Below are 24,708 nucleotides of genomic sequence, written 5' to 3'. Positions count from 1 at the left end.
TCAAATTGTAAATCCATTTCCAAAGCAAAATTATACCACCTATTCCATGCAGTTGAGTACTCAACTCATGTATTTTCTGCCACAGAGTGTCTTATCGCATTTGTAAGAACCTCTAAATTAGGCTCCACAGATTTTCTGGACACATTACCTTCTTTGTCCGCATTCTACAGGAGTTGGTGAAATCGGTATACCTGAAATCGAGATAATGCATCCGCAATTTGATTCTCCTTCCCTGGGACGTGCCTGGCCTTTAACCAAATATTAAATTTAAGACAAAGAAACACTAAGTATCTTAGTAATTTGACCACTTGTATAGATTTGGCTGACAAACAATTCACAGCATATATGACCCCTTTACTATCCAAATTAATCAGGATTCTTTTATTTGCAAATTGCTCACCCCATATTTCTATCGCAACCACTAAAGGGAAAAGCTCCCACACTACTATGCTTTTGGTGACTTTATTCTTCTCCCAACTCACAGGCCACTTACCACAGCACCAGTGAGTCTTCCAAATAGCTGCAAATCCATATGAGCCTGCAGCATCTGTATATAGCTCAAGGCCGGATGAGGACACAAATTGTTCCTGAAAAAATGATCTGCCATTGTATATATCAAAGGATTTACCAAACTGACAGGTCCTCCTTGAGGTCAACTGTCAATCTGATGTGGGAAAATGGTGATTTCATTCCTGACATGGCCAAGTACAAGCACCGCGAGAAGATTCTGCCAACTGCCATAATCCTTGTCGCGAATGCCAGAAGGCCTAATAAAGATTGGAGTTCTTTTAAAAACACTTTTTTACGCCTAATCAACACTGAAATTAAAGATTTTAGATTCAGGTAACTGAAATATCAGATTAACAGTGTCAATCTTGACACCTAGGAATGCTATAATTGAGGAAGGAAAAACTGTTTTCTCGCTAGCTAGTGGGATACTGAAATGATGCGCTACCGCACCAAACAGATGTAACATAAAATAACAGACAGGAAATTGCGCTGGACCAATGAATAAAAAGTTGCCCAGGTAATGTAATATACCTTGGTAGCCAGATTGAAAAGCCACAATCCATTGGAGAAAGGTTGCACATTTTTCTAAATATGCACAAGATATGGCACATCCCATAGGGAGGCACATATCAAAGTAGTATTTGCCCTAAAAATACATACCCAAGGAGTTGAAAGCTACTGCCAAATCGGTAGCAGCCTAAAGGGCGCCTTTGTGTCTGCTTTCGCAAGCAACGCACCTTTCCCAAACTTCCTAATTTGCTGAATAGCCTCTTCAAATGTGCAATATGATACTGATGACATGCCAGCATCTATTTCATCATTTAACAAACGACTTTTTGGGAATGATAAATGGTGGATTAGGCGAAAGGTATTTGGCTCTTTTTTTTTTTTTTTTTTTTTGGGTATGATGCCTAAAGGCGATATCCTAAACGGTGAGAAAGGAGGGGAATCAAATGGACCTGCTATCCTACCTTCCTTAATTAACTTCTCTTTAACAATGTGTGTGTAAGTATCCACTGACTTTACATTTTTAACTGGCTCACACCCTTCCCCCTGAAATACTGGCAAAGGGAAACCTTTGGAGAAACCTTCAATTAGGAACTTGGCTGTCTCCTGGTCTGGATATATGTCCAACCATTGCTGCATACTTGCTAGTTTCACTGGGGTGTGAGCTTTTTGCATAAATAGCCCTCTGGGAGCTTTGAATATTGGAATTCCTTTTTGAAACACCTGATCAAAGGGTGGGGCCCAGAACACTCATGCTTGTACTTGCACAAACCCCCCCCATTTACACTGGTTCTCATTGTAAGCAAAGCAGTATACCCTTTTATAAGGGGACACTGTAGATTGTGGCTGCTGCCTAATGAACCCAATTTCTGTAGCACCATCAGGTTAAGCCACAACCCGACGTCCTTATTGCCCCACTTCAATGATGGGTAGATTGATAATTTTTTCTAAATGCCTCATCATATTGAAACCATTCTAGACCCACAAAAAACTTTTATACGCTTCTAGCACATGCTCCATGTGTTGAAACAGCCCGCTGCAATACTCTGGGTGCTTCTCATCTAGCACACTGGAGTATATTGCAAATGACTGCCACTAATTATTAAAAGACCTCGCCACAGGTCTTCTCCTATCACCCTCATCTTTCTCATCTGATTTTTTTTTTGTCGTCATTTCTGTTGACAAATTCCTTTTTTTTTTTATGGAATAAGCGACAGAATATCTACGAATTGACCTTTCCATATTTTTTGCTTAGTCTGAGGAGTAAGGTGGTAACCTAATGGTGAGATCTCACATGGTAATGTCTCTTTAAAGCACACTTCTGGTACCGATGCGCTAGATATATTAATCTCAGCTGGTAATAGATATTGTGAATTAACATTAGCTGACTGATTGTTATTAACACTACCTATATTGTTTAAGCTGACAGAATGTCTATTTTGATTAGACCATACATTACAATAATTACTATTTTAAATTGCAGGTGTATTCATAGTGTCAGCTAATCTGTTAATGGATTCCATAATGCTATTAAGTGTGTATGCTAACTCACCTATACCGCCAAGGGGGGCGCTGGAGCATTTGTTATATCTGAAGCAGCATAATGCTGCTCTCTGTTGCCTCCAGTGGCCATCCGCGGGAGGTCTGTGATACTCACACTGCTTGCAGCCGCATGCTGTGGTAATAATACTGGGCAGGGTTTGTCTCTCCTCACAACCGCAGACACTGTCTCTGTCCTCTGTATAGCTGACGCTCCTCTAGCCCACCCAGCACTGCCTCTGGGCGGCGATGGGGACCGGACCCTCTATTTCTTTTCTCTCAAGCTGACCTGATGCTGCATTAGTGGCTGCTGGTTCTTCCAGCCATGCTGTGCTGCTGTCTTCTCTGTCCTGTGACACCAGCAGCTGCGGAGACTGTTCATGGCAGCGGGTACGGCGGTTTTGAATGTCATTAACAGCTGTTCTACCTCTGACTACAGGGGAATACCACCGGATACTGTACTGAATTTACCTCAGACAAAATACTTTGCTCATTATCATTCTCTGCCAAAGCCAGGCATTTTCTAAGTCCTTCTTCTCCACCTTTATCCCCAGCTTTCTCCAACACTTGCCTCATTAAGGTTTTCATAGCCATGACTGAAGTACTTCAGGAGCCTGTTTTCACCTTCACTGAGCTTGTTGCAAAGCTTGTTGCACCGTCACTGCCTGGCTGGGAACAGGTGTGAGTGCACCTGTGAGAGATTCCTATATATAATAAGCCCCTTTCCAGAACATTCCCCATGGGTCACATGACCATTTGGGATATCACCAATAGCCTTGCAACCCTTAACCCCGCCCCCAGCCCAATTTGCCATTCTCTTAAAGGGACATTAACCCAAATACATTAACCTGTATATAGCCCTAAATATTTACACTATTGCTTCTATTCTCTTATTAATAAAGGGAGGGGCGACCGCATTCCCATGCTGTCGGGCTCAAAGCCTTAAGCCCTCCTATTTCATTCTTCCACACAGTCTTGAAATCTTGAAGGTTACGTGGGCCTCTTATGGACTCTGATCTTTAGCTCTTTCCATAGATTTTCTATTGGATTCAAGTCAGCTGATTGGCTGGGCCATTCTAGCAGCTTTATTTTCTTTCTTTGAAACTAATTGAGAGTTTCCTTGGCTTTGAGTTTGGGATCATTGTCTTGCTGAAATGTCTGGCAGCAGATTTTCATCAAGAATAGGTATAGATATATTTATTCTTTTTTTTTTCGTGAATTCAAATGTATGTTAAGGATCGATCCAGTCAAATAACTAATGTAAATCTCTTTTTATGTATTTATGTGAACCCTGAAACTGTTGAGTATTATTATGAATGATTTGCAAAGTGTTTTGCAAAGTATGTAAGATTTTATTAAATGTGAAAAATGTAATAAAAATAATTAAAACCAAAGAATGTCTTGTTACATTTTTCCATTCATCCTTCCTTCAATGATATGATGTTTGCCAGTACCTTATGCTGAAAAACAGCCCCACACTACGATGTTCCCACCTCCAAACTTCACTACTGGTTTGGTGTTTTTGGGGTGATGTGCAGTGCCACTCTAAACATGGTGTGTATTAGGGCATCCAAAGAGTTACATTTTGGTCTCATCTGACCAGACTATATTTTACAGGCTTGTCTAAATCAGGGTTCTAAACCTATTTACAGTCAAGGCACCCTTTAACCACTTGCCACCCAGGCCAATTCTGGCATTTCTCTCCATGTAAAAATAATATTTTTTGCTAGAAAATTACACAGAACCCCCAAACATTATATATTTTTAGTAGAGACCCTGGAGAATAAGATTGTGGTCTTCGCAACTTTTTATCTCGCAATGGTATTGGCAAAAACAGTAACGTCAGCCCAATTTTTTTGTATAATGTGAAAGATGATGTTACGCCAAATAGATACCCAACATGCCACACTTCCAAACTGCACATGCTCGTGGAATGGCGCCAAACGTTGGTACTTAAAAAATCCCCATAGGCGACGCTTTTTACAGGATACATGTTTTGAGTTACAGAGGAGGTCTAGTGCTAGAATTATTGCTCTCAATCTAACATTCGAAGTGATACCTCACATGTGTGGTTTGAATGCCGTTTACATATGTGGGTGCAACTTACATACGCGTTCGTTTCTGTGAGCGAGAACATGGAGATAGGGACTCTACTTTTTTTTCTATTGTTAATTTTACTTTTCCATGTTGACACCATTTTTTTTAACCACTTTTACTCCTATTACAAGGAATGTAAACATTCCTTGTAATAGGAATAGTGTTCGACAGGTCTTCTTTACAGTCAGATCTGCGGTCAGTAAGTCCCCAGATCTCACCTCTAGGGTAGAAAGCCTGAAATCAAAAAGATCTCAGCTTCACAGCCGAGGCGGTGGCATTTTTTTAAATGCAGAGACCGGGCGTGACATTAGAACATCACGCACGGCCTCCAAACGATCATAGATAATCCGGGGACCATCTGGCCCACCGGAAATCTCTATGGTCAGCATCCAGGGCCGGTCGGTCTAAAATGTAAGAACTATTCTAATGATTTTACATAATTCACATCATCCACACAAGTAGGACACCCAACGATAGAGGTGGTTTATTCTTCCAAAGCAAATACACTTTTGCAAAGCGGTACTGACTAGCATTCCAATGTTTGTCTTCTCCCTAAGTTTTTCTCCGTCACTCAGCTAATGTGACTCTCAACTCTGATGGAGAGGGGCATAGGAGGGTTAACAAGGATGCTTTGCAGGCGACTGACATCCTCCTTATAAACCTAAAGTGGAGTTCCCACCCAAAAATGGAACTTCCTCTTTTCCGGATCCTCTGACCCCCCACCGTCCGGTGTCACATTTGGCACCTTTCAAGGGGGAGGGAGGGAGGGGGGGGGAAGCATATACTTGTCTAATACAGGTATTTTGCTCCCACTTCCGGGCAGAAATACCCAAGCCACCCCCGGGTATCTACGCCACTTCCCCCCTCCCCCACTGTATTCTGGCAGACACACGGGTCCCATAAAACAGCAGGGACCAGTGGGATAGTGCAGTGTGAGTCGCGCATGTGCAGTAAGGAATCAGGAAGTGAAACCGCAGAATGGCGGTGGTAGCACTCGACAGCAGAGGGACAGATTGGCTTCGGGTACCGACATTGCCGGCATCCAGGACAGGCAAGTATCCATGTATTAAAAAAAAACAAAAAATGGCGAAACTCCACTTTAATGATGCTATTGGTCGTTGGGATGCTGGCAGTTAGAAGGTTGTAATGATGCACAATGAAAACCTGTGACTTTGTGTAACTAAAAGGCATGCTTAATCCACATGCTGTCTTGTATACAAAGTTTTGGCAATTTTTAGCCATTTTGCCAAGGCACCCCTGAATAAGCCTCAAGGCACCCTGGTTGAAAAGGGTTGGTCTAAATGTTGTGCAAACTTTAAAAGGGATTCAACATGCTTTTTCTTCAGCAATGGAGTATTACTTGGTGAGCATGCATACAGGCCATGGCGGTTGTATTACTTATTGTTTTCCTTATAACAATTGTACCTGCTAATTCCAGATCTTTCTGAAGCTCTCCACAAGTGGTCCTTGGCTCTTGGACAACTCTGATATTGCTTTTCACTCCTCCTTTCACTCGCTTGCCAGAAACCTTGCGAGGAGCACCTGGATGTGGCTGGTTTATGGTGAAATTATGTTCTTTCCACTACTGCATTATGGCCCCAAAACTGCTCACTGGAACATTCAGAAGTTTAGAAATCCTTGTAACCAATTCCATCAGTTTGTTTTGCTGCAATAAGAGAGCCCTTTGCTTTTACCCATCATGAGATGCTTCTTGTGACACCTTGGTAATGAGACACCTTTTTATGGGCCAGCAGTTAAGACTGAACCAGCTGATATTATATTAATTTGCACTGACAAGAGACAGGATTGCTTTTTATTTACCAACATTTTAGCTGGTGTCTTGGCTTTCCGTGCCTTTTTGCGCCTTACTTTCTTCATGTGTTCAATAATATTTCCTTGTGTCATTAGATTTTATTACACATAAGTTAATTTCTGAACTTATTTGTTTTGGTTTCTTCGTATGCAAGAATGGATGGATGGATGGATGGATTGCATGGGTGGTTACTGATGTGGTGAAAATGTCATGTCAATAGCACCTTTAGAATTATAAAAATGGTAACGTGTTCAATACTTATTTTACCCACTGTATATGAAAGTGCTTGGTCTTCTAACTTGAGATCTGATACTGATGTTGGTTTCCCCAGTAAATTCCACTTGGGTTAAGTCTTGCAATGCTGCAGTATACCTATTCCCATTTTATGGTTTCATTAGGTACAAATTACTACATTCTCGTATTGTACAAAAGCACGTGTGCCTTTGGCTGATATACTCCTTTATCTCTATTTTCTCACAAACACATCTGTAACTCAGATATTATATTATATTATAATATATATATATATATATATATATATATATATACACACACACACACACACACACATACATATACACACACACACACACAGGCGATCGCCATACTCCAGGTCAGCAGGACTGAGGGGGGGGGGGGGGGGTCCTGTATAAGTTCACCTTACAGATTTTTCTGAAAGGGTAAACTTACCCTTTAACCGGTTCCCGACCAGCGCACGCCGGTGTACGTCGGCAGAATGGCACGGGCAGGCATATTGGCGTACAGGTACGGCCAATCTTTAACGCTGTGGTGGCGCGCTCGCATGCTGGTCGGGAACCCCGTGACTCCGGTCACGGGTCCCGCGGACTTGATCGCCGCGGGCATACCCGCGATCGTCTCACGGGGCGGCTGAACGAGGAAATGCCGTTGTAAACAGCATTTCCCCATTCTGCCTAGCAACTAGTGATGCTGATCTCTGCTCCATGTGATTGGAGCAGAGATCAGTGTTCACTAAATTAAAGCCCAGCCCCCACCAGTAAGTAACACACCACTAGGAACACTTAACCCCTACACTGCCACCCACTGGTTAACCCCTTCACTGCCAGTGTAAAAAAAAATGTCCGATGTGTCTGCCATAATGTCGCAGTCACAATAAAAATCGCTCATCGCCACCATTACTAGTAAAAAAAAAAAAAAAAAATAAAAAAAAGCCATAAAACTATCCCCTATTTTGTAAACGCTATATTTGCGCAAACCAATCAATAGTCGCTTATTGCGATTTTTTTACCAAAAATATGTAGAAGAATACGTATCGGCCTAAACTGAGGGAAAACGTTTTTTTTATATATTTTTGGGGGATATTTATTATAACAAAAAGTAAAAAATAATGCGTTTTTTTCAAAATTGTCCCTCTATTTTTGTTTATAGAGCAAAAATAAAAACCGCAGTTGTGATCAACCACCACCAAAAGAAAGGTTTTGTTTAGGAGCCATGTCGCACGACCGCACAATTGTCAGTTAAAGCGACGCAGTGCCGAATCGCACAAAGTGGTCTGGTCTTTGACCAGCAAAATGGTCCAGGGCTGAAGTGGTTGACATCATGTACTATTTTTATTATCATTATCATCACTAGGCAACAATGGTATATTTGGAATTTGACTCTAGCACTCCATAATAGTCAGTTCCAGCTAACCCCCATCAGATGTTTGGGAGGATGCGAGGCAAGTAGAGGAAATACAAGCTCTCCCTCTCCTCTGTACTGTGCACAGTGTAGCTTTTTCCTTGGGGTGCACAACAAATGGTCTTGAACTGCAAGCAGCTATGAATCTCGTGTCAGCTTAAATGTGCATCAATTGCTCAGACATGCTTAACTAAAGCCATGCAAGGCAGTCTTTTAATGCCTTCTGCAATAAAATATTTATTTTTGCACTGTAAAAGCACAAGAGTATGAATAAGGAATGTGTACATCGAGCAGTTTCTAGGTCATTAATTAGACTGTAATTTGTCAAATAAGATCACGCAATCGCTTGCTTTCAGGTGAGTAAACTGCATATGAAGCACTTGAAGGGATTTTATATAAAAAAAAAAATAGGTCAGCAGCGGTCTCCTTGACGATGCGTTTTTTCTTGCCTAGTCTGAAAATCTACCACTATCTATAAATGGAACGTCAGATTATCCTGCAAGAAACATGCAAGATCACGAAAGAGTCTGTTACTAAAGATATGCGACATGAAAAGACACTTAGCACATTTTATCCTCTGTTCATTTGCCATAACAGAAAAGGACAGCATCATGCCATGCTTGGTGAACATACACATTGACATAAGATAACAAAATATTCTCTGCCTGGTTTTAAAGTAGGTCAATATGAATTCACATTTGATGGTACAACAGCCAACTCTGTATCAATGAACATATTTATTGTCTTTTCCATTGTATGTTTCTACCTAAAACATACCTTGCCCTTCTTCAAGGACTTTGTTTTTACCTATGGTAGCATACATTTAGCCACACAATTATACACTGTATCTGTAATTGGATTAACCACTTCAATACCAGGCACATACCCCCCTTCCTGCCCAGGACAATTTTCAGCTTTCAGTGCGGTCGCAATTTGAATGACAATTGCGCGGTCATGCAACACTGTACCCAAACTAAATTTGCATCATTTTCCTCCCTCAAATAGAGCTTTCTTTTGGTGGTATTTGATCACCACTGGGGTTTTTATCGTTTGCTCAACTTAAAAAGACTGAAAGTAAAAAGTTTTTTCTTCATTTGTAATAAAATTTTGTTCTCCCTTTCACCGGCCGGCACTGCTGAGGCGGCACCGATATGTAGAATTGATGGGCACTGATGAAGTACTGACAGGTGTTACTGATGGGCACTGATTGGCATTGTTGTGGTACCTCTCATGGGGGGCTGTGCTGATAATCAATGTAATTATTATAAGCACAGACCCCCCCCCCCCCCCCCCCTCTGACTGGGAGAGCTGCAGATCTGCTCTCCCTGTCACCGTAAACTGAGGAAAGCAGTTTACCGGCACTTCTTGGTTCACACTGTGATCAGCTGTGATTGGTCACAACTGATAACGTGGTAAGGAGCCTCTGATCGGTGCATCAGAGTGACAAGCAGCACCACTGATTGTCGCCCTGCATGCTCCCGCAGGTGCCTGAGTATTTAATCCTGCTGGATGTCACACAACAACCGAACCACCGCCCGGCCGTCATTCTGCTATAGGCCGGTCAGGAAGTGGTTAAAGTGATATTAAAGTCATGGATTTTTTTTTTCATTAAAATAAAAAACATGTTATACATACTGTACAGGTTTCGAACAGAGCAGTGCCGTTCATCTTCTAGAGTGCTCTGCACCTGGCCCCTCCCTCCTGGCGAGTTCCCCCAGAGTAAGCAGCTGGCTATAGGGGACCCCCCCCCCCGGCCATCCTGACCTGCTAGCTTGGATAAGGGTCTGATATGAAATTTGGCGTGGGGTACATTCCAATCAATGGGCTTAAATCGCCCTCAAGTCAGACCAGATTAGTGCAGGAAGCATTTTCAAAGTCGGCCGACACAAGTCAAATCAGTTAAGAAGGCTCTCATAGGGAACCATTGCGACTGTCGTGCGACTTGGACTTGTGCTCTTGAAGTCGGCGCGCACGTCGGACCAGTGTGAACCGGTCCTTATCAGTAAATTATGCAGATATCTAATTAACCAGAGCGTGGCCTTTGACTAGGGGTAAGAGGAGGGCTTGCAATGGCTCTGATCGCCGTGTCAGGGATACAATTTCCGACACTAGCGTGTCAGTCTGATTGTGACAATACCAATAACTGTTCAGCTGTGGCAATCAGGCACCATATAACAATTGTGTATTTCTCCTGGATTCTAAATGCACAGCAAATATAGATTTACATGGACATGTAGCCCAACATGTGAACAATCAGAAGGAATATTTGGCATCTCTCTAGAATGTTGGCTTTTATGAGAGGTAGATCAAACCCAGCAGACATTTTGGGGCCTTCTCACTGTCCCCTGCTGGTTCTTGTAGCCAAAATGGCTAGCACTTTTCTTTGAGTTTCATGAAGGCGGAAACTTAATACCTGTACAAGCATGAGATCATTTTATTGGCATCTAGGCATTACTAGTGGTCTAGAGGCTTGTTCTGTCCTTCTTTAAATGGTGTTATATATATATCCTTCTATAGTGTGTACTTGTATCAATTAAGAGCGCTAAGGGGTTTATGTACTAAAAGTGGAGGGTGCAAAATCTGGTGCAGTTCTGCATAGAAACCAATCAGCTTCCAGATTTCATTGCCAAAGCCTAATTGAACAAGCTGCATTTAGAAGCCGATTAGTTTCTATGCAGAACTGCACCAGATTTTGCACCCTCCAGGTTTAAGTGATTTTTTAGGCAAAAATAACAAACATGGTATACTTACCTGCTCTGTGTAATGGGTTTTGCACAGAGCAGCCCGAAGCCTCCTCTTTTCAGGTCCCTCGTCAGCACTGCTGGCCCCTCACTCCTGTTGAATGCCCCAACAGCCAGCAGCTTGCTATGTGGGCACTTGAGCCGAGTCATAGCTCCGTATATCAATTCAGACACAGAGCAGCAATCTGGCCCCCTTTCTCTTCTCATTGGCTGACTGACTTTGATTGACAGCAGCAGGAGCCAATGGCGCTGCACTACTGTCTTAGCCAGTGAGGTGGAGAGTCCTGGGCAGCAGAAACATTCGTACAACATCGCTGGATCTAGATGGGCTCAGGTAAGTATTAGGGGGGCTGCTGCACATAGAATGCATTAAGATAAAAAACCTTCTGGCTTTATAACCACTTTAGTAAATCTCCATCTAAGTAATTTATGTCTGCTACCAGTTCCTGTACAATCAGCTTAAATCACTTCTGACAAGTATGCCTGACACCAAGAGAAAAAAAGGTGGCAGGTGAGGGAGCTGATTAACCACCTCAGCTTTGTTCCTGTGCGCTGTGTGAAAGGGGGGCATAGCCGATTCCAGAGCTCTCCTCAATGAGCTCTGCAGAGTGTAACATCAGCTCTCCCCCCTTCTTTCTGTCAACTCAGGAATACTTTATAAATGTTGCACTTTCAACAGATGTAGAGAAAAGACTGCAGATAAACAGGGACAACAATATCGATTGATTTCATCTCCATCACCTGAAGCCAGTCACTTCACTGGGTATATGGTAAGGGTTTAGAACCCCTTTAAGTGAAACTATATATTATTCCCCGTCGCTTCTCCCCATGCAGCTACATAAAAGTGAGGTAAAAGGGGGGTGGGGTGGAGGAGTTGAGACATCCCAGAGTAATTAGATACCCCTAGAAGAGGGATGACCTATGATGTACAAAGAGAAAGGGGTGCTAGGGAATCAGCTAGGCAATTTTTCTAGCAAGTCCAGAGGTGCACTGCAAACAAATTAAAACTAATTGATGAAAATAAACTCAGAAGCAAGCATTTATAATACCGGTACTTATTTTTGTGCTTTTACCTGCATTTCCTAACTTTGGCGAAGGGGACTCTTTAAACAAAGGATTAATAATAAAAGATAATGATATTCCAAACTCCACCTACCTCGACATCACATGTGTATTCTGTTTTATCCAGTAAGGTCACTCTACATGGCACAGTTTTCATTTTTCTCGGGGATTTGAAAGAACTCTCCTTCTTGGCTTCAGACTGATTAACTTTTGTCACCTTTTGTTCTACGTTTTTCACCTCTTCTTCCACCTTTTCTGTTCCTAGGTTTTCCTCTTTTGAAGGCTGCAAACAAAACAATTGTTTATTTAAAGCTTTAAGTGGCTGTAAAACTCAGACATGAAATATGAACAAAGCACATCCTTCTATAATGTGTACTTGTCTTAATCCAGAGCACTGTCATTTCTGACTGCTGCCTCATTAGTCTGCTACCTGCATGAGTAACTTCTCAAAAGTTTTCCTGTCATCAAAAAGTAAAAAGGTGACAGGGGAAGGGGCTCCAGCACACGGCCTGTGATTAACAGCCTCAGCTCTGTTCCTGTGTGAAGGGGAGTGTGTCCCTTCTATCCAATCAGCTCTCACTGAGCTCTGCAGAATTTCAGCTCCCTAGCTAAAGCCCCCTAGCTTCTGTGAAGTTCAGGGATGCTGTGTAAACGCTGGACCTATAACTGGTTTAGAGAAGTTAGTGCTGCAGATAAAGAGGTACACTAACCTATGTGGAAGGATTTGATTATTCTCTGTGTATCACCCAAGTATTAGTCACTTCACTGGGTATATGTAAGGGTTTACAAGTTTTCTTTTTAAAATCAGCACCAGGGACAGTACTTACGTAAACAAAAAGTTCCCCTTGTGCTGGTGACAACTGTTTCTTGAAATCTTTCATTCTCGAACCTCCTCTCCCTGAATACCCCCACAGCTGTGATCTTCTGGTGCTGCGGGGGTTATTACAAACAGCAACTGTCACACGAACTTGCAAAAAGTGCTGAAAATCCCCCTTCTCCCTGATCCATTCACAGAAGCTGCACTATCGGATCTCTTAACCCCCTAGCGGTAATCCCGAGTCTGGCTCGGGTTGGGATTTTACTGACAGGAGCGGTAACCCCGAGCCAGACTCAGGATCGCATCACTGGATGCAGGGAGGACACAGTGAGACTTACCTACCTTGTCCCCTGGGATCCAGTGATGTCCTCTGCGCTGTGTGATTGAGCTGTCCTCCGCTCGATTCACAGTGCCGAATGCCACCGAGCTCCATTCCCTGCGACGTTACGGCGCACGGGAGCGGAGAACGGCGGCAAATTCGAAAAAGTCAAAGTACACAAAACACACAGCACTGTAATCTTACAGATTACAGTGCTGTATTAAAAAATACACACCCCCTTTGTCCCTAGTGGTCTGTGCAGTGCCCTGCATGCACTTTTATATTATAAATACTGTTTTTTCTGCCTGGAATTTGGAGATTTTTCAGTGTTTTAGGATTGGATTACATTATTGAATATTTTTTATTGTTCTTTATTATATTATAAACTTTATCATACCCGGGATGTCTGCTAGACTCTGGTTTGAACAGATTTAAGAGAGTTATTCCTAAGAATTACAGGACTACAATATAAGATGCCAAAATTTCCATGCAAAATAATTGTACCGCTTTCAGCACCTAAATCCAGACTGAATCATATCGCCAGGGAGGTTAATGAAACACAATCTATGAATGTAGGACAGACAGTCCTCCATTCATAGGTCGTTTTTCATTGTGGGAACCAAAACCACAGTTTATATGAATGTCACAGTGGGGCAGGAAGGGTGGGCATAGTTGCCACTTTTGACAAGTACCTGTGACAGGTGCAGCTGTTCGTATTACTATCTCCAGTGGGGGGAGGGAGCAGCAGAAGACTGAAGATTTCAAGCAACACAGCAACCCTACCCTTTGACTGGACAGTGAAAAGAAAAGCAACACAACGTGAACATCTCTCTGGTCTCCTGCACTCTACTCCTCTCAACATGCTCTATGCACTAACAGAGTGGCTCCTTATGAGCTTTTCCCTCCCCCTCTGAACTTTGCTGTACAGTGGACTAAAATAAGGCTGATACCATGTCTAATGCAGGAATTTACACTGCTTGCATATAAAAAGATTCATTTAAAGATTTACTTCAGCTTACAGCATTGCAATAATGTGTGCCTTTTATTTGTACCTGGAATTCAGCTTTACATAAGCCTGCACAAATCAATACTATACGGAAGAATAAAAGTACTTTTGACCTACTTGTAAATCCCATACCTTGGAGAAAAAAAAAGTACAGGACACAGGCTTTATACAGACCCTGGGTTATAGTCTGGTACCTTCAGGTGATTGGACACTGGCAAAGCTTTTGAGTACACACTTCAAGATCCTCCCCCTATAACCCTACCTCACTCCACGAGTCCGCCTTTTTTTAGAAAGCAATACAGAATAACATAGAAACAGAAGGAAGGGTGGCCTGTGCCTTGTACTATACTCCAAGAAATAGAATTTTCAGGTAAGTCAAAATTCCTTTTATTTTAATCATATAGTGTAGGACACAGATTTGATATTCATAGACTTCAGGACATACCCAAACAATGAATGAGAAGGGTAAGCATCAAGGCAAAGCAGAACTGTGCCAACTGGCCCAATAATAACAAGGGTCAATGGATCAAACCCAGCATGCTGCTGCAAGAACCCTGCTGCTGAAAGCTGCATCAGCAAAGGATTGGAGGCCCACCTGGTAGAACGGGAAAAGGTATGAGCAAAAGACCAGGTGCAGCTTTACAAAGCTGGGCCACAGAGGATAGATGCTGGAATGCTCTGGAAATGCCCACTGACCCAGTGAAGTGAGCATATATTACTTCAGGAGGTCCCTTATTCTTTAGGATCTAAGCCAGCCTTTCTCAACCTTTTCGACACAGAGGAACCCTTGAAATAGTTCTCCAGTCTCGAGGAACCCCTGCTACAAATTAGAAATCAACAACTCATGATACATTAGTGTGATGATCAGTGGGAAGAAAGGTCCTTACACTTGTGATCATTGGGAAGAATTGCCCCCTTACAGATAGCTGAAAAGATCAATGGTGTCGGTGGGAACTTATCAGAGAGTCAGAAATGGCCCAATGCTGAAGGAACCCCTAGCAACCTCTGGAGGAACCCTAGTTGATTATCACTGATCTAAGCTCTTGAGATAAGTTGTGTTATCCACTTAGCAATGGTGGATCTTCAAGCAAGATGTCCCTTACGAGGTCCTGAGGTTAGAACAAAAAAAGCAAGTCCGTCTTCCTATAGGCTGTAGCTTTTAGAGATACTGATGGCTCTGATCACATTCAGACAGTGAACAGCAATCTCCTTTGGGTGCTTAGGAGCAGGAAGGGAATACGATATGTCTTTGTTGAGGTGGAAGTCTACAACACATTAGGAAGAAAGGAGGGTCTGGGGTTAAGACTACCTTACCCTTGTGAACAAACTCAGATATGTCTCACAGACATGACAGCCCAAGAAGGCTACCTTGCAGAAGAGATCATTTAAAAGGAAATTCCCTGGTGGATTCACAGGGTTTCTGTAGGGCAGAGAGAACCAAACTGAGGTCACAGGAAAGCACAGGGTGCTGCAAGGGTAATTTAATTTGAGAAAAGTTTTTTTACAATGGAAAATGAAGCTAGAGGTTTTTGAACAAAAATGGACAAAACCAAAACCAGTACTTAAGGCCAAGTTTTGGTCAAGTCCAAACTGTTGGAAGGGCAGAAAAAAAAAAAAAAAAAAAAGGTACAGAGTAATCCCTTGGTTTGAAGTGCCTATCTATTTTAACACAAGTCAAAGAAAGATTTTACAGATACAACAGCAAATTTTTTTGGAAGAGGTTTTTCTTGCTTTTATTGGAACAAAATAAAAGACCCCTTCCATGCCATTGAGTCTAGTGAGGGTTTGGAAGGAGCCAGGAGTAATCTCCTAGAAGTCAGAATATGTTTGTTTACCTGGTTCCAGGTTGGAACACTCCTCCCCAGACTGAGGGGCTGGCATCTGTCGTCATCACCTGCCAATGTATGGTAGAAATGACAGCCCCATTGTTCCTTGCCTGGCTGGATAGAGCACAGGGAGCACAGAAAGGTGAAACGATAGAGCATGTTTGTAACACAAAAACAAAAATATCTTTGGAGAGGCCTTGAAAGGACTTGAGATAATGGAACATCCTCAAAAGGAGGCCACCATGTAGCCCAGAACTCTCATGGAAAATCTCACAGCAGGATGTCTTTTGCCTTTAAGGCCCAAGCGGAAGATCTGATAGAGACCAGTTTGTTTTCTGGAAGATACAGTTTGGGCTGGATCTAGAAGGCGACCCAAGTATTCCAGGTGATGGGAAAGTCACAGCGCAATTTTCTAAAAGTCAATTGCCAACCAAAAACCTGAAGTATCTAAATAGTCCTGTGGACACTTGCAGATAGTTGGAAGGGAGATCATTCGCAAGAAGGTTGTTTAAATCCCAGAGGACCTGGACGCCATGACTTTGTAAACGGGCAAGAGAGGGTGCAGGTACCTTTGTAAATACTCTGAGCAGAGGAAAAGCCAAATGGCATTATTACAAACTATAAGTGTTTGTCTTCTACTGCGAAGCAAAGAAAGAGCCAACAAGGTAGGTAAATGTGAATATGCTTCTATCAAATGTATCTTAAACATTTATAAATGCTAGGTATTCACCTTGTTTAACCACTTAAAGACTGCCTATTGCATATATACTGTGTGTAACGTGCAAAATCATATACCTGTATATAATTTTGTGCAATAACTACTGTAGGCACATGTGCACACCCATTGGACAGAAAGGGAGCCAATCAGTGGGTCTGGCGGACCCGATGTCCACCGGCCATCACTCCCCAGAGAGACAGAACAGTGATCTGCCTATGTAAACAAGGCAGATCGCAGTTCTGACGGGAGGACACAGATCTTCTGTTCCCGCTAAGCCCAGTCAGACCATCCCCCACACAGTTAGCAAGCACCTCCTAGGGACACACTTAACACCTTGATTGTCCCAATGTTAACCCCTTCCCTGCCAGTATCATTAGTACAGTAACTGTGCACATTTTTAGCACTGATCACTATAATAAAGGTCACTGGTTCCCAAAAAAAAAAAAAAAAAAAAAAAAAAAGTGTCAATGTCAGATGTTCAGTTTGGTCGCCGCAATGTCAAAGTCCCGCTAAAAAAAAAAAAATCCCTGATCACCGTCATTACTAGTAAAGAAAATAAATGCCCCATAGTTTGTAGTTTTACACAAACCAATCAATATAGCAGAATACAGATTAGCCTAAATTGATGAAAAATAAATTATAGATTTTTCATATTTTTTTTCTTTTTTTAAATTGTCGCTCTTTTGTTAATAGCACAAAAAATAAAAACCAAAAGAAAGCTCCATTTGTGGGGGGGGGGGGGGGGAGGACATCAATTTTGTTTCTGTACAGCGTCGCATGACCGCGCAATTGTCAGTTAAAATAATGCAGTTCCGCATCGCAAAAAATTGCCTAGTCATTAAGGGGGTAAAACCTTGCAGGACTGAAGTGGTTAAAAGAGGTGATAACTGACCTGGGACGTTCAAATTAAACTATGGAACTTCAAGGTAGTTTAGGCATTTTTGTTCCAGGACGGGACAAATACCCTTTTTGTTTTAGTACCATTAACAGGTTTGAATATAATCCTTTTAACTTCAACTTTAACCAAACTTTTTCCTCCAGAGGTACTGGAACTCCCTGAATAAAAAATAGTTCGGGGCATTCTGCAAATCTGACGGTCTTTAAGCAGGATTTGGTTGGTTTGAGAGAAGAAAGTGGTGAAGGGGTAGAGAATGAAACACTATTTTGTACCGCTTTCCAACCACCGATTGAATCCACAGTTCTGGAACATCTGTGACAGAGAAAGGCAAAACCATAACAGATGTCCCCACACTCTTAGGCATGAGGGTGCCCCTTCATTGGGAAGGCTCTGGAGTAGACTTGGTGGATTTTGTGTTTAATTCTTGGGCCGAAATGAAGGGATGACTTTTGGCTTAGAAGTTGAAGCCTAGGTGGAGCGTTGATGTGCCAAGTACCTCACCAAGGAGACGTTCTCCAAAGGCCATTGAAGCCATTCTGGAGATTTGTGTCATGATTTGTTCTAAGGCATCAAACAAAATGAAGGGTAACGTTATATGCGCTCTGCCAATGTACGGTTCTGGAAGACAGAATTCTGCTGGTTGTTTATTGCCCTAGTCCCATATAGCTGTGGTTTGATAAACAGGAATTGCTGCAATAGCAACAATGATGTCCAGAAGAGGTGAAAATTATTTCCTTGCTCAAATATTTTATTACGGTTACAAGAAAAAAAATCACATAAATTGAACAGCAACAGTAGCACTTTGTATGCATGTCCAATGTACAACCAACAGAAGTACAGATCTCAATTCAGTGCAATCGGTTGTTGAGGTACAATACATACACAATCAACCTTTTAGGTTACATATGAGGGTAACAATGCGTTATAGTTCATAGAGCCTTGCCTTAAACTGTATAACGGAAAAAAACGTAAAGCCTAAGAGGGATCAGTCAATATGTTGGGTTAAAAAATGATGTACAGCAAATATTGGTCATTACTTGAGCAGAACACAAAGAGGTTACTTCCTATAATATTGTGTAGGAATGGGAGTACACGCTGGCAAAACTATAAAGCTGCTGGCAAAAAACGGTTAGACAAACTGTGTAATGAACCAATATTTGCAGCGCTAGTATTAGTGTTAAAACAAAGGAATACAGTAGATAGTATGAATCCAAATCTTGTCATCCAGGAATCACGTGTGAAAAGACAAAAATTTGTGTCTGAAATCCAGTGCGACTACGTGCTCCACTATCAGAAACGAGATGGATTCTTACCAGAAAGGATGGACCCTATTACAGTCACATGCTACAGACAGACCACCAGGTCTGAAAATAGTCAGATCCCAAGGAATCACAGGTAATTCTGGTGCATTTCAAGCCAGCATGATGGAGTAGGAAGTGATCATATATAAAAAGCAGGAAGAAATCCACAAAGCCTAAAACCGTTGAGATGCGTTTACTGATGCAATAAAATTCAAGGTGTGATAATTTTTTTTTTTTTTAAAACAGCGCTGTAGAACTCAATATCAGTGTATACACAGGATCCCATTTACATGCAGGACAGGCAAGCGTGACAACATCGGGTATGTTGGCTCCGCCCTACGAGTTTCATAATAACTGATGTCATTGGGGGCATGCATTACGACATCAGTTATATTGTGAGACCTGAGATAGTAGCAAACCTGCTGAGGATGGTCAATAGGTTAGGAGCAAATACCAAAATGTGACAAAGTTGCAGAAAGTCTACTTCAGTCATTTGTCACATGCTGGCAATGGGGTTTGATACAGATGCAAAGACCAGTGTTTATTAGTCCTGTTCCAGTGCAAAGGAAGCATTGTCATATCATGCAGGAATAGGAACGTGTACACAGCATTCCTGGAGTTGACTGTCTTGTAACAAACTCCTTGTGGCAAAAGGGGAACAAAGCACCTGAGTACATTATAAAAGTCCCTAGGAAGAAGTGGCAGCAAATTGTGGATGATGGAATTTTACCGCCAAATTTGAAGTTTAACATTGTATAAGTGACTAAGTGTTAAACACACTCCTGGTTTCTTTATAGTTTTAATGTATAAATGAATATCATTTGGGATACAGATAAGTGTATAGCAAGTAACAGATAATGGGGGTTATTTACTAAAGGCAAATCCACTTTGCACTGCAAGTGCACTTGGAAGTGTAGTCGCTGTAGATCTGAAAGGAACATGCAAGGAAAATACAAAAACAGCATTTTTGCTTGTACATGATTGGATGATAAAATCAGTAGAGCTTCCCCTCATTTCAGATCTTCCCCTCAGATCTACAGCGACTGCACTTGCAATGCACGTGTAGTGTTAAGTGGATTTGCTTTTAGTAAATCAACCCCAATATGTCTTACATTTGTTATGGGGCTACAGTAATGGTCCAATAAAAAGGGTGATCCTGTCCATGTTGCTGGTCCCTATTATAGGGTCTAGCCTTTGCTGATCACATTGAGCAAACCTTTGAAGAAGTCTTCAGGGTCTGAGGGATGGGCAATGGCCTTGGACCTATGAAACACCCTGCAGCTAACTACAAACATTCCACCAAGTGCTAGGGTGAGTGCTCAAGCAGGATCCAGTTCTGAAAGCAATGTTACAGGACATCCATACAACACCTCCCAAAAGTTTTGACGTCTCAAGCTTCACCAAGGTTGCACCAATCCAGATGCACTGCTTCTGTTTTATTAGAAGACAAAGAAGAGCTGTTTGAAGAGTTGATTGAACATAAAGTAAAATAATAATCCCAGAGCGATTTCACCAGAAGGGAAAAAAGACACTAGCAAAAACTAAGGGAATAAGTAGTAGGGTAGGGTTATAGGCAGTCATCCAGGGTATGTGTTCACAGAAGCTTTGCCAGTGTTCAATTGCATGAAGGTACTATAATCCAGGGTTTATGAATATCAAGCCTGTGTTTAGTACTGTACAGTTAGGATATTCTGTTTCTTTCAAAAACCACATCAAAACTTGTTCTATTCAAAGTTTGACATTTAAAGATGATCAATAGTTAAAAAAAAAAAAAAAAGAAGAAGAGAGCTGAGTGAACCTTTAGAATAAAGGCATGTCTATGACACTGCTGAAAGTATGCAAAGGAGAACATAAGCAATGAAAGTATTAGAAGGTAGAGACAATGCAAAAGTTATCTTCACCCAATACTGGTAGAAAGAAATTACTGTAACATGGTATAGCTAATGCTGTGCACATTCGTTTAAAACAAAAGCATAAATGAATAGCACAACATAGCAGTGTAGGCAGATCAGGGTCAAACAAACCCACGTTCGCCTCACCCTCCTTTCTAACTAGTCACCTGCTCGGGATGAGCTAATTTTGGTAGGTTTAAATGGAGCGAATCAAAATATTTCTGAAATCCTAGAAAAAGGGGAACCAAGCAATAAGCAATTTGCAAGGATTTTGGAAAAAGGGAAGAAAACATAAAACATTATTAAAGAAAAACATAAGATTCAGACAAAAGTTTTTCTTTATACCATTGCACCAAAAAGACAAGCGACACGTGCTTAGAGAATTCATGTACATGAAGCTGGGTCAAACAAAAAGGGATCAAAAAGGGCACTATCAATTTACAGATCAGTCCGAGCCTCTATGTGATGCCAATCTGATGCAAAAAAAAAAAATGCAATGGTGGAAGCAACTACAGTATAGCCAAACTAACAGCTGTATCAACTTCTCAATCAAGAGGAATCTATTCCTCATGATTTTAAGAGGGAAAATAAAGTTTACTTCACTGTTCTGACACATGTGGTATTGTTAGCTGAAATAACCTAACCAAGCCTGTAAAATAGTACTTATCGATTTGATCTGCGGTACTTATTCCAGATCCGGAAATATACATTTTACCAAAATGTCCAAATGGGGGGAGGGGATGTTTAAACTATGCCTGCTGTCTAGAAGATGAAGTTTAAAAAAAACAAAAAAAAAAAAAAAACAGAAGGGTATGTGAAGGAAATGAAACATCTCCATAGCAAGCCAAGTTCATATTCTATCTCTCCACTGAAAGAAACTGGTTTGGAATGCGATTGACAAATGCCCCACTTGTCTCTCAAGTCATTCAATGGCATCTCTATTACAATGACATTCAGGCATATTGAAACTAGAGAGATATTAATCTTTCATAAAGTAAGAAAATAAGCAATAGGGTTCTGGCATGAAAACGTTATAGCTCTCAAGAGAAATTACCTACTGGTTTATTCACACCCACAATTGAAATATATTTTGGGTAGACCGTTCCTTTTTAGCTATAATTAAAATACACCTGTAAGAAGGTACTAAACAGGTGGCAGCGCTGCAAGTGATGCCCATGCTCCATTCTTCTGCACCTGAATCTTAGGTGGTTGTAGATTGCAAAGTTTTGAGAGAATGTTGGAGAGAGCAGGGCCTGTTATCTACACTGTAGGGAAGTGCCGTAACAGTGGTCATCAACCCTGTCCTCAGGGCCCACTAACAGTCCAGGCTTTATGTATTACCTTGGGGAGATGCAGACTAGAATACTGCAATCACTGAGCAGCAAATGATATCACCTGTGATGTATTTCAGTTATCTTGCACACCCGGCCTGTTAATGGGCTCAGAGGGCAGGGTTGATGACCATTGCTGTAGGATTCAGGACGCCTAAGGTGTGCGAGAGAACTAAAGCCCCATACACACTAAGATTTTCTGCAGATTTTTTCCTTCAGATTTACCAAAACCATATAATATGAGGTCAAACCTAAGGAGTTTCAATTTGTATGCAATCAGGCATGCCCTTGAACTACATGGTTTTGGTAATTCTGAAGACAAAAATCAGCAGAAAATATGATAGTGTGTATGAGGCTTAAGACCTCTTGCACGGTGTATGAGCATTAGACATTCCTGGCAGAAAAAAAAAAAAAAAACTTGAGGATGAGCTGTAGATCATTTGTGTGCATTTGCAAGTGCACACGCACAAGTATAAACATTCTTCTAGCTTTTATTGAGGGAAGTATAGTTTAGCGTATTTGCGATTATACACAAGCAAATACTGACTACTCAGATTTCTGTATTTTTTTTTACGGATCAATAAACAGCGCATGTTTATGTGCCTGTGTGCACAGGACAGGCAGACTGAAAACAATGGACTGCATTTAGATAAGTGAAAAAAAACAAAAACACACGCAAGCCTAAAAATGGAGCGTTTTCAGGCAGCAGTGTGCAAGAGTCCAAAATGTGTGTGTAAAGAATCCTGCGACTGATCAGACTCTCTCGACATTCACAGACCATGTTACAGGTAGTGTAATCAATAGAAGAACTATTGTCAATGGAGGGGGTGTGGCCCCATTGGACCAGAAGACCATTGGGCCTGAAGATCCAAGACTGCTAACCACTGTAGCGCCAGAAGTTCACAAACAGGAAGAGGACAGGCATCTCTGTAGTGAAGATTTCTTCAAATAAGTGTGGCTAAATCTGTATGGAATGTTTTTGATAGCTAAACTTCAGCTTTAAAACAAAAGGAAGGTTAGGGGGAAAAAAAATAAAATAAAAGGTAGTACATAAACAGACCTCTGCATTGCACACTGGAAGTTTATCCTCTTTACTCTCTGCTGCAGTCTCCACAGCTTTATCTCCTTCTGATTTTTCCTCATGGCTGTTCACTTGCTCATCTGTCACTTGCTTTTCATCGGATGACTCTGCCACATTATCTTTGTGATCTTCCTTAGAGTCAGATTGGCTTAGGGATTTCTGTTTTTTGAGCCATGGTGGGAGAAAGCGTGAAATGCCTTTGCCTTCATGTGCCTCCTTTTCCTTTTTCAGCTTTCCTGGGCTCTTCTCTGTAGGGCTGCTAGGGGAAGAGGGTTCATCAGTTGCATTCACTTGGTCCAACTCTCCAGGGTTATTATTTTCAGAGCTGTCAGCGGCTAAATCCGTGTTTCCTTCTGCCTGCTGGACCTCCTCATCTGGGTTTCCCGATGGCTCATTGTTACTTTCAGGTTTTTCAGAATCATTCACTTCAACTGCGGGACTTGCTTCAGTTGTCATGGTCTCGGTCTATGCTGAAATGGCAAAAGAACTTTATTAGTTACTTAATCTAGAACAGCAAGTACAGTGTCTAAATGTCCTTTGCTATGGTCTTCAACAAAAGGAAAATTTCCAAAACTGTCCAATGTTAATACTCTAAACAGATAGCATGTTATGAGATGCTTATTGATAAAATGATGGACAGTGAAGGGGAGGAAGGAAGCGTATTTGAGCAGTAGAATGAAAGAAGGAAACTGGGAGTCACTTGGTGACGTCAATAGACTTTACTCAAGTTTAAACTTATGACAAAAGCGACATGACATTTATTTAAGAACGTATTTGAGTTTGTTTTACAGCATTGTATCCTAGACATAACTACTTACACAGATGTTTTTGGTCATAAATACTTGTTTGAAGGCTTCCAGTGCTTATGTTACAAAAGGGTACTACAATGCTTCAATGCCAAAAAGTAAAATTCTTCTTTAAGTGGGAAAAGGACACAAACCACATTGACAACTCTAGACATGCCAAAATATACAGGTACAAGCTGGATATTTTAGGGAGCAACAGCGGAGCGGTTCACAAAATAGGTGCGTCCCTGTTTTTGGATGTCGTTTTGTTATAGAGAGGAGTAGGGAAGGATTATGACCTGTCATGTTTTTGGAGCTCCCTGTATTGCCAATGGAAAATTAAAAATTTACAGCCGCTTCACTTTGTAGAAAATTATCTTCCCATGGCGATTCCGGAACAGGTTATGAAATTTCATCTCCTCAATACGGCACACAGAAAAAAAATTATAAAATCTAACTTGGGTCAGCAGTTGCCAACCTTGGTTGCACCAGGGACCTGTTTCGCAGCACACAACTTCCCCTGTGATATAGACCTGCACTGATTACAGAGCCTCTTTATAATTCAATCCCCTTTAAATTACAGTAGTTTTATGGTATTTTTATAAATGATTTTTTTTTCTTAGCAATAGCGCCGATCAGCGATTTTTATCGTAACTGCGACATTATGGCAGACAGATTGGACACTTTTGGCACAATTTTGGGACCATTCACATTTATACATTGATTCCTGTGTAAATGTGACTGGCAGTGAAGGGGTTAACCACTAGATGCGCTGTAGGGGTTAAGTGTGTCCTAGGAAGAGATTC

General features: G+C 41.5%; 1 protein-coding gene across 14 annotated transcripts in view; it reads right to left on the bottom strand.

The window, feature by feature from the left end:
- The window catches only part of EPB41L2 (erythrocyte membrane protein band 4.1 like 2), a 351,078-nt gene that overhangs the window by 204,422 nt on the left and 121,948 nt on the right, over window positions 1-24,708 (bottom strand). For all 14 annotated transcript variants that reach the window (XM_077486872.1, XM_077486875.1, XM_077486879.1 and 11 more), the window contains 2 exons: window positions 23,097-23,587; window positions 12,023-12,211 (listed from right to left, as the gene is read on the bottom strand). In XM_077486872.1, the coding sequence (XP_077342998.1) occupies window positions 12,023-12,211; window positions 23,097-23,573 (666 nt within the window). In that variant the 5' untranslated portion in view covers window positions 23,574-23,587. The remainder of the gene's footprint in view (window positions 1-12,022; window positions 12,212-23,096; window positions 23,588-24,708) is intronic.

This window comes from Lithobates pipiens, unplaced genomic scaffold (genome assembly GCF_037356315.1).
Source record: "Lithobates pipiens isolate NorthernLeopardFrog02 unplaced genomic scaffold, aLitPip1_a1.2 Scaffold_18, whole genome shotgun sequence".
Classification (NCBI taxonomy): Eukaryota; Metazoa; Chordata; class Amphibia; order Anura; family Ranidae; genus Lithobates; species Lithobates pipiens.
The sequence above is the reverse complement of the archived record's forward strand: the minus strand, read 5'-3'. Positions and strand labels throughout refer to the sequence as shown.